This window comes from Opisthocomus hoazin, chromosome 2 (assembly GCF_030867145.1).
Source record: "Opisthocomus hoazin isolate bOpiHoa1 chromosome 2, bOpiHoa1.hap1, whole genome shotgun sequence".
In the NCBI taxonomy this organism is placed as follows: Eukaryota; Metazoa; Chordata; class Aves; order Opisthocomiformes; family Opisthocomidae; genus Opisthocomus; species Opisthocomus hoazin.
Genome location: NC_134415.1, coordinates 92,092,653 through 92,107,977, shown reverse-complemented (window position 1 = coordinate 92,107,977; position 15,325 = coordinate 92,092,653). Strand labels below are relative to the sequence as shown.

Below are 15,325 nucleotides of genomic sequence, written 5' to 3'. Positions count from 1 at the left end.
GGAGCAGATTCACCATAACAGATCCAGCTTCAGTTTTCTACAGCTGTCCATCTAACTACCGCACTGTTGCTCTGTTCGCCACATAGTAGCTTCACCTATGTATAGTAATGAAGTGTAAGTAAGAGGCCACTACAAAATAAATGGGGCTTTTATGCATGTGCCATGTTTCCTCATAGTATCTGAAAGATTATTTCTATGTATTTAAGTAAATAGATGCACATAAGAATTTTCAGGGAAAAAAAATGCTTACCATTGTATACTTTGAGAGTTGCACTGCTGGCAATTTGGAGCACAGCCAGACAAGCATTACCTTTCTGTAGCTACTTAAATAATTAAGTATTTTCGGGATTAGGTTCACGTGTATTAATTCATCATGTAGGCTTTCCGGTCACTGCTGAAATACCATAACAGAAAACAGGAATCTATTTTGAAATAAAAAATTATTACCAAATATGGAAGGGGTAAGAAATAATTCAATATTTTGACATGAAAATAGATTCATTTTGCTAATTGTTAAACCTTCATCAAGTTATCTTTCAAAGATGATGAATACTGAATGCTTTCTCACCTCTCATCCCCACTCTGCCGGAATGGATGCAACTCTTACCGATGCTGCCCAGGACCAGGAGGCTTAGAGGAGGCAGCCAAGGGTCAGCTACCACTTCATCTAATTGTGACTAATCTGCATGTGGCACAGCATGGCTTGAAGCCAGGAGCAGGTTTAGCTACACAGATGGATGATTTCTTCCTGCCTATTCAGATCTTCCTTTCCCCCTCCAGCATTCAGAACTGGCCATGGTTAGCAGTCTTGTCTGATGGATTTTCATGGATCTAGGAAACTATGCATGCAGGAGACTGCACATCCACTAATACCCTCTCTGCTTGTAATTGCAATACGGCAGAAGGTAGAAGGACATTGACAAAATGTGTCAGGCCTATACAGATTAGACATGAGTCTACTTCGATGTGACTTTAAAAGAAACGGGAGCCTGCTGACTGATTCCTGCAAAAACTAGATGATTCCCACCGCCAAGGAAATAAAATTGTAAACAGAAACTAGACTACAGCATTACAAAGACAACATAGCAAACATTATCTAAAAAGACTAATTGTACAAGACAAAGTACTTTATACTAGCTTTCAGCCTCAGAATTTCTCAAATGCTGCTTGTCTTTTCAGATGAGAAAACTAAATGACTAACATTTAATAAACACCACAAGTACATGACCTAGTTTCCAGTCCACTGCCAAATCTACTACAATATTTTGTCTCACTTGTTGAAGTAAAGCTCACTACTTAAAAGGGGAAAAAAATGTGTGTGCTCTTACTCATTATATAGCCCTGAAGTATGACAAAGAAAGCTTCAGTCATATGTTTAAAGTGAAGTGCCCCTCAAACCAGAAAGGGTGTCTGTTAGTCACACGCCCTGTTTAAATTGCTAGTGGAACATTACGACAATTAAACTGTGCTTTCCTATAGTGACCTATTCTTCTTACCTGTGTTTTACCCACTACATCCTTACTGTAGAATAACTTCAGAGGACACAGTAACTATAGAACCAGAAGAAAGTTATTTCTTGTGATACACTACGCAAAAGTAAGAAGTTTTGGAAATAACACTAGTTTGAAGGGTGTGTTTCTTTATCTTACATATTTTTTTTAATATTTTTTCCCCTTAAGAATTACACCTCAGGTGGAAGCACTCGCTTTTTATTTTCTGCTTTGAGTTTATCCCTGCACTCCGTGACGCACGAGAGCTCAAACAGCCTGGCAGGAGGGCAGAGGCTCCCGTTTCATGCAGAATCCTGACCTGGCACACTTTTGCTCTTCTTGCAAATTCAAGGCCAGTGGCTACGAGACAGAGCTGGACTGGTTATGTTTCCCCATGTAAGATGCAAAGTGAGATGTTCTACTTTTTCTGAGCTTAGATAAAGTGTTCTTTTCAAGCAGCTGCTGAGGGCATGCGGTGAAAGCCACCTTCGATGCAGAAAAAAAGCAGTACAGTGAGTAAGACACCTTTTCTGACACCTGTTTACACAGACTCGCTAAGTATATTTATTCTCACCTACAATCAATCTATTTAGTTCAACCACTGCAGTGTTCTAAATGTAAGAAAGAATTTGTATGCTCTATACAAAGCAAAAAAAAAAAAAAAAAAAAAAAAAAATCCAGACTTCTCAAGATATTTTAAGGGCCATTCCTTAATTCTTTACCTGACCCTTGACTGACATAATAAATAAGACAGCCATGCCAAATCCCCTATCACATGAGCAAGAGGAAGGCTTCATCCAGCCTTCACTTAGAGAAAGCAATGCAATTGGTAAGCCTCATCCTCAGAGAATTCAACATGAAATTTTGTCTTAACAAAAAGCAACAACACAAAAAAAGATAAACCACACTGTTCTTATGTTTTCCTAACACTATAAAAATTGTATGCCTTAAAGAAAAACAGCAGATGTCTTCATGTCTAGAACTCTTTTAGAAGTTATATTACCTCGAGCTTGTTGTTACACGTAAGTTATGCACAGTAATAATAGACCAAAGTTCACTGACTTAATGAATAGATGTTCATTACACACAAACTCAAGTAAATTTTTTTTCTAAGAACTTCAGTGAATATCCTGTGCAGAAGAAAATGTTTGAAGCATAGTGGGGAACCAGCTCTCCTTCACCAGACCTGAAAGCTTTAGATGAAGTCTGTAAAACAACATCTACATGCAACAGTCTGAAAAAACAAGGACTCCACTGAGAAGGTGGAAAGGGGGGCATCACTGAGCTTTGAAACACTCCTGCAATAGAGGTGACTTGAAGCATCGCAAGACAGAGTTGTGTTGGAATCAGAAAGACAACTGTCCTGCTTGGGCCCCAGACAAGAGTGAAGTAAGAATTTCAGAGAAAGCTTGGGAATGAAGATGTCAAGAAGTCACCTAAAATGTACAATCTGAGGAAGACTGAAAAGCCCTGAGAGAGGGTAGAACAAACTGCTGCAACTCTCACTCCTGCAGAAGGTCCAAGGGCCTGAATCCCAATCCCCCGGCAGAAGGCTTGCCACTCTTCCCCCAACACTTGCTCCTAGGACGTGACAGACGTTTAACAATCGCTTGTGCCTTGGCAACTCCAAAGCTACGTAAACCTAATGTCCTTAAGGACTTACTCCAAATACTGTTACAGCACAAAATCAAGAGTTTGAAATACATTTTTATACAATTTCATCTTACCTATGAATAGCAGCAGATAAATTTACCTTTCAATAGTCAGTATCTTGAAATCTAATGAGGATTTTATTCCGTGTATTTAGCATGGACTAAAACTGCTGAACATGTCAGCAGTAGGGTTCAATATTCTGTACTTGACATAATCTTAATTTTTTTTCAGCTATTAAATTACTGTTCTACTTTACATAAAGAAACTCAATTGCAATTTTAACACCTTTAATGATGGCAAAAAGATCCTACAAAAACATGGAAAGTTTTAAGTTATAGAACCATACGCTTAGTCATCCACCAGCTGGTGAAGTACTGCAATTTAACACCTCATCTTTTCAACCTAACTTGATTAACTAGATAGTATTCCCTTCAGATCTTAAGCAAAGACAGAGTGGAGTAGCATGTGTGTAAGGAGCAAAGATGCAGGAGCATCATCAATACCTTCAAAAAGGCATCTACCTACCAATTAATGCAAAAAGACTTTCTCCAGGTGTACTGCTCCTATCCAACCTCTCCAAAAACACATACCCATCATACAGGACTTGAAGAGATTCAAGCCAAACCAAACTAACATTCAGTGCTTCAAAGACTCAGGGATTCATTTTAATTTAGCAACAGAGTGTTCTCATATTCTGACTTCTACCTGTAACTTTTGAGCTCCTTTGTACTATTCAGGTGAAGAGGCTTTACTGCCTGTTTCACAAATACACCTCCACACACAAATCTACTTTCTAAAGTCAGATAACCGGAGAAAGAAATCGGATAAGTCAGTTAGAGACTGTTACTGTAAATGTTATAACATACTTCATAGTCTCCACTCATCTCCAGGACAGACTTAAGGCAAAGATATTTTTTTTTTAAGTTATTAGTGAAAGCCAAAATTATTTTTGCCTTTGTGGGAAAGGGAATGATGTATTTCATAAAAATTATTGTTCTTCTTTTGAAAAGCAGTGATTCTGTACTCTCCTCTCTCCATGCCAAAAGCAAATTTCAAAGTGTATCACTCACAGGGGACAAGAGGAAGAAAGCTGAACTGTGATACCCATCTGAACTGGATGCCCAAATCGTTTAATACTTCACAGCACCTACGCAATTCCAAAGATACACACAATCTATTAATAAGACAGGTGGATCTAAAATACAAACTCAAGACAGAAGACTGAGTTTATTTAAATTAAGTTACATTGAACTAAAGGTGTTTGCAATGTTTCAGACCACTAGCAGGGACACTTATTTCATGAATACATGAAAAAAGATGCAGAACAGTGACTTTTGTTTTAATATTAAACTTAGTTATTAAAGAAAATTTTTCTAAGCCAGAAACACGCAACAGTTGCTATTTGAATAATAAAGTAAGTAAAAACCTAAGCATAAACATGCAATGATGAAATGCATTGCTGTTCTATGCCTCATTTATATTTTAAAAGCAAACCAGTGGTGAATTTGCATTCTGAATTTTTGTACCAGACAAGTACATCCTGATATATTTCAACACTTTGGCTGAAAGTCACAAGTATTCAAAGCACAAGAGAATGGTGATGCTTTTTTTTTTTCAGTTCTATGTTGTGTATTCTTTATTTATATACAAAGTGTTTACTCTGCACTTCCTCTGCTTCCTCTACATTGTAAACAACCCCAAGTCCTGCAGGGAGTGTTGTGTTTCACACAGGAATAGGCAGTAACAGTATCCAAGTAAGCTACAGATGCTGATTTCAACAGAAAGTATGCAGTGCCTGCAAGACCTGCCTCCAGGGTGCCCTGTGACCTCCTCCTTCAAAGTCAGGACTTCTGCTTCCTGGATTATGCAACAAATTATATCAGCAAAGCTTAAGCTTTGATAAGACTGAAACTTGTTTTCTTATACATGCAATTCAGGTTTTTTTTTAATTAACTCCTTAAAAAATCTATGCTGAGGAATGTACATAAAATAATTCTAATATTAAATTCATTTGGCGATCTTGGTTTAACAGAAACACATTTAGCTTTCTCCACAGCAAATTTTTTCTCTGAAATCACTAAAAGATTTGGACTATTTAAACTCATGTTAATTACTCAATGAAAAAATGAGATACTAAAATCTTAATAACTTTAGGTAAAATTAGACCATAGTCTAAAAAAAGCCAGACTAGTCAAAAACATATATCTTACGCACTGGATGAATATTTCAACATTCCCTTCTAAACGGGCTGATAGGAATACGGTTTTAGAAGTCTGTGGGGGTTAAAGGAGCTCAAGTTCTCCAAGTGATAAGGGGTTTTTTTTGGAAAGGATTAATACACCAGTGCTACTTTCATGCCCATTTTGCAGCAGCTTCCCCTCTTGCATCCCTCTACCATTTATTTACTCTCATCTTACACTACTACAACCAGTATCAGAATCAGCTCCTTAGTCCTTCTCTAATATCACCCTACACGAATTTACTGTCCTCAGAAAAGCCATAAACTTAATTCTGGTCCAACCTAGATTCTCCATGGCTGTGTGTCACAGCAGCCCTGGCTCCTGGAGGTGTTGGTAATGTGCATCCTTTGAGGCAGTCTTAAAATTCCTATCCTGTTACATGTCATGAAATTACGAAAAATAGTCAAAATGATAACACATAATAAATACACAGCAATTTTCTTACCTCTCTGAAAGTGCATAATTGTTCTGCTACTGGCTCTGAAAACAAAAAAATTTGAAATTTTTTCTAAAATGTGACTTCGTGGACTTTCAGTACGCTTGACACAGCAACCATTTACCTCTCAATTAAAGGTATAATGCTATTTCTAAAAAATGTTATTGGGGGGAAAAAGGGGAAGGCAAAGAGTGATTGACATCAAAGTTCAATCTATGAGGGCTACACTGGGTGAATAGTAACAAAAATAATTCAACTGTATTTTGACACTTTCTTCAAGTACCTATTAGATAGTTTCTCCTACCTTGCTTGACTTCAGCCACGACTGTGATTTTTTGCTGCAGATGAACAGACATACAGCACGTTCCACAGAGAGCTTGCACGGTTGCTATTTCAGAACCACAAGTCAATTCATAATCACTGAGAACAGGACACCCACAATAAACATCGTGTCTTAATATACCGATTGGATAAGGTAGATTTCTCATGTCTGCACGTCCTGGTAGGAAGCGGTGTTGCTGACTATGCAGGATACCCTTCTCCATGAATAATAAGGTCAACTACTGTAGCGTCAAGAAGAATCCATCCTCTGCCTTAGATCTGCTGACTGGAAACCTTCAACATCTTTAAATCAAGATCTGAATTCCTGTGTCAGGTAAAACAGTGGAAGCACCAAAGTCTTTGCCTGATCTCTGACAGGTTATTGCTCTTTCCATCTCTTTGTTAGGAATTTTACTCCAAGTTCCATCTATCTCAGTTTTGCAGACACATGCCTATTGTTTCAAGTTTGTCTGCAGCTTTGATCACTGTACAAGAATTTGGCTATGATATATTACAAATTGGTAATCCTACAACATTTTATTGTCATTTTCCTATACCAGATTTAGCTCCTTGACATTGTGTTAAAGCAGACAATGGAGATAATTACTGTAAATTATGCCCAGTTATGGGCCTGGCTTGCACTGCCCTGGCACAAAATATAGAGAAAGCCCCTTCACGAAAGGGAAGGACATTCAAAGTTTAACTAATGGCCTACTACTGTCATCATGGCAAAGGAGGGTCAGAAAAACTCAGTTCAGATGAAGAGGCCTAGAAGCATCAGCCAGAGCCCCGGTGACAGGGCACCTCACCAGCCAGCGGATGCATGCAGTGCCAGATGTTACAACATCTGGTTTGTGCTAGAAGAGATGCAGCCTCTGCATTCACATCTACAGAAGCTAACTCTGTGGATGGTCACAGGAGTGTTCCCAAAACTGGAACCTTTCCTAGCTATACCATAGCTTTGGGTCTCGCAAAACCTCCTGCTGAAGACAGATGCTCCTTTATGCTCAGAAGCTGTAAGACTGAGGCTTCCGCCAACGATGGCCTCGGTAACTGCACTGAAAAAGCATTTTTAAAGTAAGTTCACAAACCACAATCTCTTTAACAAGTGTATACCAGTGTGATCAAAGACAGCACTATTCATTAAAGCCAAGGGATCCTTAATTTTTTCTCATTTACGATCTAATTAATTGATGGTTGAAACATCTCAGTGCTACAGCATACCACAGCAACCACGCAAAGAAAAATACAATTCTGCAAATTCAGTTCCATGCACTAAAGCCTTGTTGATAGGCATTTACGTACATCTCTGGGCCAGAAGCCCACAGGTACTTGTCTCAGTGGGACAAGACTAACTCAGTGTTGAATGAAGACAATGAATGCATAAAGATGAGTGGGCATCCGTCACTCACCAGCTGGCACTTAACAGGTAGCAGGTCCTTTCTGACACTGCACCTCTGCACAGTGAAAGGAATTGGTCTGCTCTTTTTTTTTTTTTAAAGCATCCCACCCTATCCAACATTATCATTAAGGAGGGGAAAAAATAAAAAAAAAAAACCCAAACAAACAACCTCAAACCCACTAGAGGTTTCAGCACATGTTAAATGTCCCACTCCTATTAATGCTCACAAGAAGACAATTTCTTCTTTCGTTGTTTCAGGTAAATGGGAGTGAGCAGACTGCCCTGGGCATCTCATCACACAGGCACACAGACCCAACAATGCTCTTATTTCTGTTCTTTTCCCCCCTTTCCATGCTACTCTTCCAGCCACAATGGGCCCCAGAGCTCCCAGACAACCACCGCACATTTGCTTCAGCCAGGGGAGCACACAGAACACCTTACGAGAGCTCTTCAGTTTTGCAGGGAGCACAAACCCCTTGTTGTTGTGGCTGAAATCTCAGAATCGTGTCCTCCAGCTAGTGATGCTTTCGACACTTCTTTGAAACAGCTGTCCCGCTGTAAAGTTCTCTAATACAAACTGGAAAAACCTAATTAAAGGACCTAAGTGAAGGGTATTAATGCTCTATTTCAGACCTCCATCAGTAACGTATTTAGCACGAGGGCAACAGGGCCACTTGGCCATCAGAGCCTGGAGCAATGAGATCTTTGGCGTGAAACCCCGTATCAGCGCCTGCGGGCCTGGGCTCTGGCAGCCACGAGCGAGTCATGCACCGAACACACCGCTCAACTGAGCGGGCAAGGAAGGAAAGGGAAAGGCACGCCAAAGCAAAGACGACACACGTTCACTTGGGGTCACAGGTTAATAAGATACATCGCTGTCACATGCATTTCACTTCCTCCTCTCATCAGAGAGGGAAGCAGGGCCAGGGGAGCGAAACTTGTGCCTGCTACAGCCGCAACTTCTTCCTTTTCCAGAGACTGCTCGGTACATGAGACTGATTCAGCAGAATTGTATATATAAAGTGAAGAATGCATAATAAGAAGTTCCCTACTCTGAAGTATGCTTTCTGCAGAAAGCACAAATGTCCTTTGCAGTTTATTCTACCTAGATAGAAGTGCAATTTCTCAGCGAGCTTTTGTCGTACTCACTGTCAGCATCAATCAATAAGATTAAAAAACCAACACCCAAGTTCTATGGCCATCATCTCTATAAAACCTAGCATAGGAAAGCACATTTAACCCATTCTAAAAACACAAATCCTGTTTGCAAGGTACTCTGTGCCAGGATTAATGTTTCTATTCAAGTAGCATTTATAACCAGTGGGTGTAGGATTCCTCAGTCTAAAGAAAAAAGATCAACTTTGTTTGTGTTCAATTACTGAAGTTCACAAGAAAATTACACAGCTGAAAAGTGTTTTTAATGCCTGAAAGAGCTTCACAGCAAAACAATCCTAGGTTTCAGCTGCTTGTGACAACTCACACCCCTATTCAGTTGCTATTACTGCTATATAGCTTCTGACATAACTTCTCCTTCATTTTATTTGCTTTTAATTCAAGTCACAGAACTGTGCTCCCAACTCGCTGTCTCAGCACTCTTTTTCATAACTGCAACAAAGAACTGGAGGCCAACAGGAAGAAAAATATAACACCAACCACAGCAACTTACCTACTAGGTCAGGAACAAAGTGGTAGGAGGCAATGAATGCTGCAAGCTGTATACATAAAACAGAAGATGGTGGTGAAATAATCTGATTGAAATAGTTTCTGCTCTTCCTAAGACTTTTTCCTTCTTAACAGTATGCAGGACAATCCTGCCTTAAAGTAAGAAAGTTGGAAAAAAGCACAAAATTAATTTTTAAAGCCCCTTTATGTATACTATAAATAAAACCACTCATATAAAAAAACATCCTGCATCACAACTCCTCCCTCGCACCTGAAGAAGGAGATATCAGAAAGGGAGAAGAACTTCCTATGTTAGTTTGCCATTCCACAGAAGAGCAACTCCAGTGTCGGAGACCCCAATAATCGATCAAAAATGCAATGCTCATCAAACACACAGGCAAAATCAATATAAGTTCACTCTAAAAGCTTTCAGACGAAGACCAGATTGATTTGCTTTTTGTGCCAGCACAACTACTATTCTTGTCAAAGACCAGAAAAAAAAGTGCGTGCTTATCCCTATCAAGATCAGAACTGCTCTGCTAGGTAATCTGATGGGCATAAGAACCGGTAAATATCACTGTTAAAAACCACAAAGTTGTAAAGAGCAAAAAGTTTATAGGAAAAAAGGATGTAGAAGACAGTGAGAGTGACCAGGACTGTACCCCCCAAAAAAATTCCTCAGATTATACATTCACTTTCACATGGAGCTGATCATCTTCCCATCTAAAAGACACTAACATACCTACTATCACTTCATATGAAATCATCCCTTGCAATACCAAGTAACCTCCAGAAAACCTATTTTACAGATTAATAGATACTTCTCATATGCCATTTTAAGGAGCATTTTCCTCCTCCATCCCCAGCTTCATCAGTTTGCTTCCCAGAGTATCTATCTACAGCTAAGGCAAACTGAACACTCAGTGAGCGCTGGCCACTCAGAGGACCCAGCCAAAGTACACACAGTTTAAGATGTGAAAATACAAGCATTACCAACAGAAGGAAACATGACTTCTCCTGCTTGGTATTTGACAAAGGAATAGATTTATTCCAAGGAGCTTCTTAAATGTTTTTTCTATTTTACCCATCAGATAAGAGAAAATCTCACTGGAATGCTTCTGCTTTTTTACTGAGATCTGGGTTTTCTGAGGCCTATTACAGGGCCATCGACAAATGTCAAAGTCGTAAGATTTTTTTATACGTCACCCACACCAATCACAGGATTATACCTTCTCAAAATCAGATTTGATTTTAGTAAAGCAACAAGCTGTATACAGAACAAAATATATCTGTATTTCACAAGCATTCTCCCACTGTCTGAAACGTAGGGGCAAAACAGCAAGTCCACGCTTCTCTCCAGCTCAGATAAAGATTTCACTTGAAGTAAAGAAAAAATAAAGCTTAGAATTGTTTTTCAGTAAATGAGTACACATAGCATATGTAACCTGGTTGGAAAGATAAGCATTCATATCTTAATAACCCCCTAATAAACTGCTCATTCCCTCAGCCTGGAATTGATTATTCTGAGCAAGTATCACTAGAGGTGTCCCTCACTCTTTCACTCCTCCTGAGGGATCCAGTTAGGCAACTGCCAGAAACAAGACATTGGATAAAAGGACCTTTGGTCTGTTCCAGTATGGTTCTTGTACAGTAAATCCCATAGTCAGTCAATGGATTGCCAGCCAACTCCAGCCACCAACCAATGTCACTGCTTAGCTGAGAAACTACCAAGATCCAGGGACATCACATACAGGAGGTGGTAAGGGTAAAACATCAATGCCATTGCAGGTAGGATTGAAATTGGGAGCTCTCAGATATTCAGCAGCCCCACCAAACAGTCTGTTCGGAAATTCTCCAGTGCTTTAGTGCAACTTGAATAAAGGAAAATAAGAAAGAGGGGCCAACAGTTTACAAGTGCACTACATGCATCAACGATGACAGCTGTCAGTCAGGGGAGAGGGGTTCAAATTAGGCAGCTGGGGAGGGGAGAGAGCACTTAGATTTAATAGAATCACTTATTTTCTGCTCGCTGAATCACTCTGCAAGAATACAAAAGCAGCATGGAAGCAAAGCACTCCTCCAACAGCAAAGTTTCTCAGTCAGGGAAGTGTTTAGACTTGGCAACTAATACAGGCTATTGGAAAAGTTTGGTATTGAAATACGTGTTTCCATATCTTCACACTGAGATTCTGAAAATAAGCAGCTGTGGTAAACTGATTCGTATAAACAACACTAAAAGGTAAAAACATTAAAGATGAGATGAAAAGTTAGTGTTACATGATTTGTGCACTTTAAAACTGCAAACTCCCACACTGAATAAAGCATAAATGACATCTATAGTAGGAGTAGAGCAATTTACTTGCACACTTTTGTAATTCATCAGCTTAAAGAGCATACGACTTCCAGCCAAAGGTTTCTAATGTGATCTGTTTCAATGAAAAGAAGTGCAACTGTGTTTATTTTCCTTGTAATTGCTATTTACAATGTGTTTAGTTGCCTCAGGGGAAAAAAAAAATACCAAAAAAGGTTCTAAATACACTTTTAAACACTATGGACCTAAAATCTCAGATGATAAATGGAATTGTGCTTATTGTCCATAGACTTGGACACGTGTCCTCAAGTAATTAAACTCAGTGTGTTACAGTCCACTGTTCCTCATGATTTTTGATGCACCACTGCTGCTGAGATGGGGCAAAGCACTCAGTGACCTTGTAAAAGCAGCTGTGATTTCATATGTAGGCAAAATGCCCCAGCGTGGAAAAAAACCCCTACACAAAACCATCAAACATTTTTACTAACATTATTTATTTGTACAGGTTTGTGAATTACTTACAAAGTGAAACACAAAAGATTTAAGAATGACTTTGCCTAGGGCTTCAACATAGTTCAGTGCTTAGTATGTTCTGTAAACTTTGCTGTCCGGGAAGAAGCAGAAGGGAAGTGGAAGAGAAGAAATTGGGGTGTTTACCCTGGCATTCCCACAGCCCTTTCTCTCACCTCTCGCCAGCCATCAACGTTAAGTATAAAAAGTGATGTATGCACTGAGTGTGCAGAAATCCAGCTTTATTGTTGGATGACTGGGGCTCTAAATGGAGATAGGTATTTTAAAAAAAATCTAGCTCCTTATTTCTTCTTATGTCTATTTTTAAAGATGTCCAAGTATAAATGGTTCCTTTTAAAACTTTTCTTTAAATTGCCTGAGAAAAGGAATGCAAAATTTGAGGACACAAGCCCCAAGCTTCTGCATATTGCAGCACACATCAGCCTTACCTGCTTGACAGGCCATTTGTCTTAGCTTAAGAGACCCTGAAAACATAATTCATCTTATTTTTCTACGAGTCACTGCTAGATACCATTACTCAGTACTTGCAGTCTACTTTTGCCAAGTATATGCAAATAGGGCTACCAGAACTGGCACCGTATCCAAAAGAAAGTGCTGATACCGAGGAATCGCAGCTCTTAGACAGGGCCCAGGAGATAGCAGAGTGTTCTGGCACTTCTGCAGAACTGCAAACAACCCCTGTACTTTAGAATTATTAGAGGACATGTTTTATCTACTTCATATTGAATTCTCTGCAACCTGACGCTTGTTTAACAGCCTTGGCAAAAGAAAGCGAACAAGGAGCACCAGCTGGCATGCATTCAGGCAGGCCACAAGCTATCAAACTGGCAACCATGTTGACAGTCAAAATATTTTATTTTATTGCCCATCTATATATATATTTGGCAATAATACATACATATATATTAGGGGGTGTGCATGTGTGTATGTGTATATATATAGTAGGGTGCAATATATCTACACCAACCAAAAAATCACCTGCCTCAGTCAGAAAACTGACTTAGCCATTCTTCACCAGACTCTCCTCACGGGCATAAAGACCAGATTTTTCAGCTGATCTTTTCTAACACCGAACTCTGCGTTAGCTGGGTAGATGTGTCTAGTCATGAACCACTACTTTTTCCAGCTGCTCTGCTGTACAGTACATACGTGCTACACCACAGCTGAGGAGGATGGGAAGAGCAAAGCCTAAGCCAGGAAATCAAGAGTGACCCTTCCTCTTTAGCACCTCATCTCCAGGTACGCTGTTCAGTGGCAAGATGTATGACGTTTGAGGGAAAAAGGTAGCAATGTGCCTGCTGTGCCTCTGAGTGCTCGTTGTGCACGTTTTAGAGTAAGTCCATTTTTTTGTTGGGTTGGCTTTCCTGGTGATTCTGAATCTGCTTTTTTCCCACAACTACTGCGGCTGCTTAAAAGCAATCCCAAGCGAAACAGCCTCTCGCTGGTTTCTTCTTGGGAGTTTTCCATTTTGGTTAGTTTTCCTTTCACCTGACCTCAGGGGACCTTCCCAGGCCTAACACACACACAGAGACATATGACAGCCTCTGAGGAAACTTTGTAGTCAAGCACCAAGACTAATAAAAGCACTATTCATCTAGCTAACATACGGAGTTTTTACTGATGAGTCAACCTATCCAGCAAAAAGTACAGACACAGTTTTTGTCAATTTGTACAACTCAGCAGTAAGTAAAATGACTGTATACACATTCTGATGCAGAGGTACAAGTCAGAGCACAATTAAAAGCAACGTGCAAGAACAAAGCTGAGGCTGAGGACTTCACCAAGGCTTCACGCGCTAGGTGTGGTTCATCACCGACCTTTGACTTCACCCATTTTTCATTTTGGCAGTAAATCCAGGGCCTGCCACACCAGCGAAGTATTTTACTATCCGAACTTTGCATCTTTATCAGAGCTGCGCAAACACTTAACTTACTCGGCTTTATTTTTTCCAGATTAGTTTAACATGTCTAGAAAGTTCTATCGAGCCGAATTACCATTCTTATGCGAACTGTAGATGCGACAAAGAGGTTTTGCTGTGCTACGGCATCTCTTACAACCTGACTGCGCTCGCTGATGCAGAGCGGGGGGGGAGAAGCGGGAGCTGAATTTTACAGCTGCGAAGTGGAATAAACGGTGACAAAACGCCTTTTCCCACCTGCCAGGGGACAACGCGCAGGTCAGCGCGAACAGCCAGGCTCGCCCGCGGGGAACGCGGCGGGGCACCGGTGGGAGAGAGGGCTGGAAAAGAAAGAGGGTAGCGGGAAAACACAGGCACGGCAGCGGGGGCTCGCACCCGAGCGGCGCGACCGCCAGCAGCATCCTCCCGGGGCGCCTGCTGGTGCTGCTGCTGCTGCTGCTGCTGCTGCTACTGGTGCTGCTGCTGCTGTTGCTACTGGTGCTGCTGCTGCTGGTGCTGCTGCTGCTGCTGCTGGTGCCGCCCTGACCCGCCGCCCCGAAGGCAGAGGAAGCGCCGGGCGGCCCGCAGGAAGTACCGCGGCCCCGCGCCCGCCGCCCCCCGGCCTGCCCGGCGTCCCCGGCCCGGGGCCGCGCCGCGACAGGTGGCAGCGGCGAGAGGCCGCCCGCCGCCCCCGCCGCCTCGGGCCCGGTTCCGGCCCGGCAGGCAGCGCCCGGCCGCGGCAGGTCTCGCCGTGCCGGGGGGGCGGGCGGGGGGCCGGGGCGAGGGAGGGCGCTCCCGCCCTCCGCGGCGCATCTGCCCCGCCCGCCCGTACCTTGTTGAGGTGGGGGTCGCGGAGCACCTCGTAGCCCCTCTTCATGGTGAGCTGCAGGGGCCGGCCGGCGCCCCGGCTCTCGGCTGCCTTTTCTGCTTGCATGGCGAGGCTGGGAGGCTCGGCTCGCTGCCGTCAGGTCGCTGCGGGAGCGGAGGCAGCGCGGCGGCGGCTCCTCCTGCTGAGGTGACCGCCCGCCGCGGTGGGATGATCCTGCCGGGAGGGAGGGGGCAGAGCTGCGGCGGGGGGGGGCGGGGAGCGACCGGGCCGCCGCCGAGCCACAGGCAGCTCCGCGGGCGCCCAGGTGCGAAGCGGGAAGCGCGGGGGGCGAGCGGGGGTGCGGGACAGGACCACCCGCTCCGCCGTCGTCCCTGGCGCCGCGGGACCCGCACCGGCGGCCTCTCCCTCGCCGCCCTGGGCCTTACCGGGGAGCCCGTACCCAGCGCGGGGTGCCCAGCGCCCGGCACTCAGGTGGGACCCCGAGCCGAACACCCTGGCCGCGGCCGGACGCGGCAGCTGGGCCCCTGCGCTGCGGTGACAGCCAAGCGCCGCT

The 15,325-nt window shown here is 42.6% G+C and overlaps 1 protein-coding gene across 1 annotated transcript in view; it reads right to left on the bottom strand.

The window, feature by feature from the left end:
* The window catches only part of ME1 (malic enzyme 1), a 185,258-nt gene extending 170,277 nt beyond the window's left edge, over positions 1-14,981 (bottom strand). The window contains exon 1 of the mRNA XM_075414440.1: positions 14,776-14,981. Within this exon, the coding sequence (XP_075270555.1) occupies positions 14,776-14,877 (102 nt within the window). The 5' untranslated portion in view covers positions 14,878-14,981. The remainder of the gene's footprint in view (positions 1-14,775) is intronic.
* Positions 14,982-15,325: the final 344 nt, after the last annotated feature.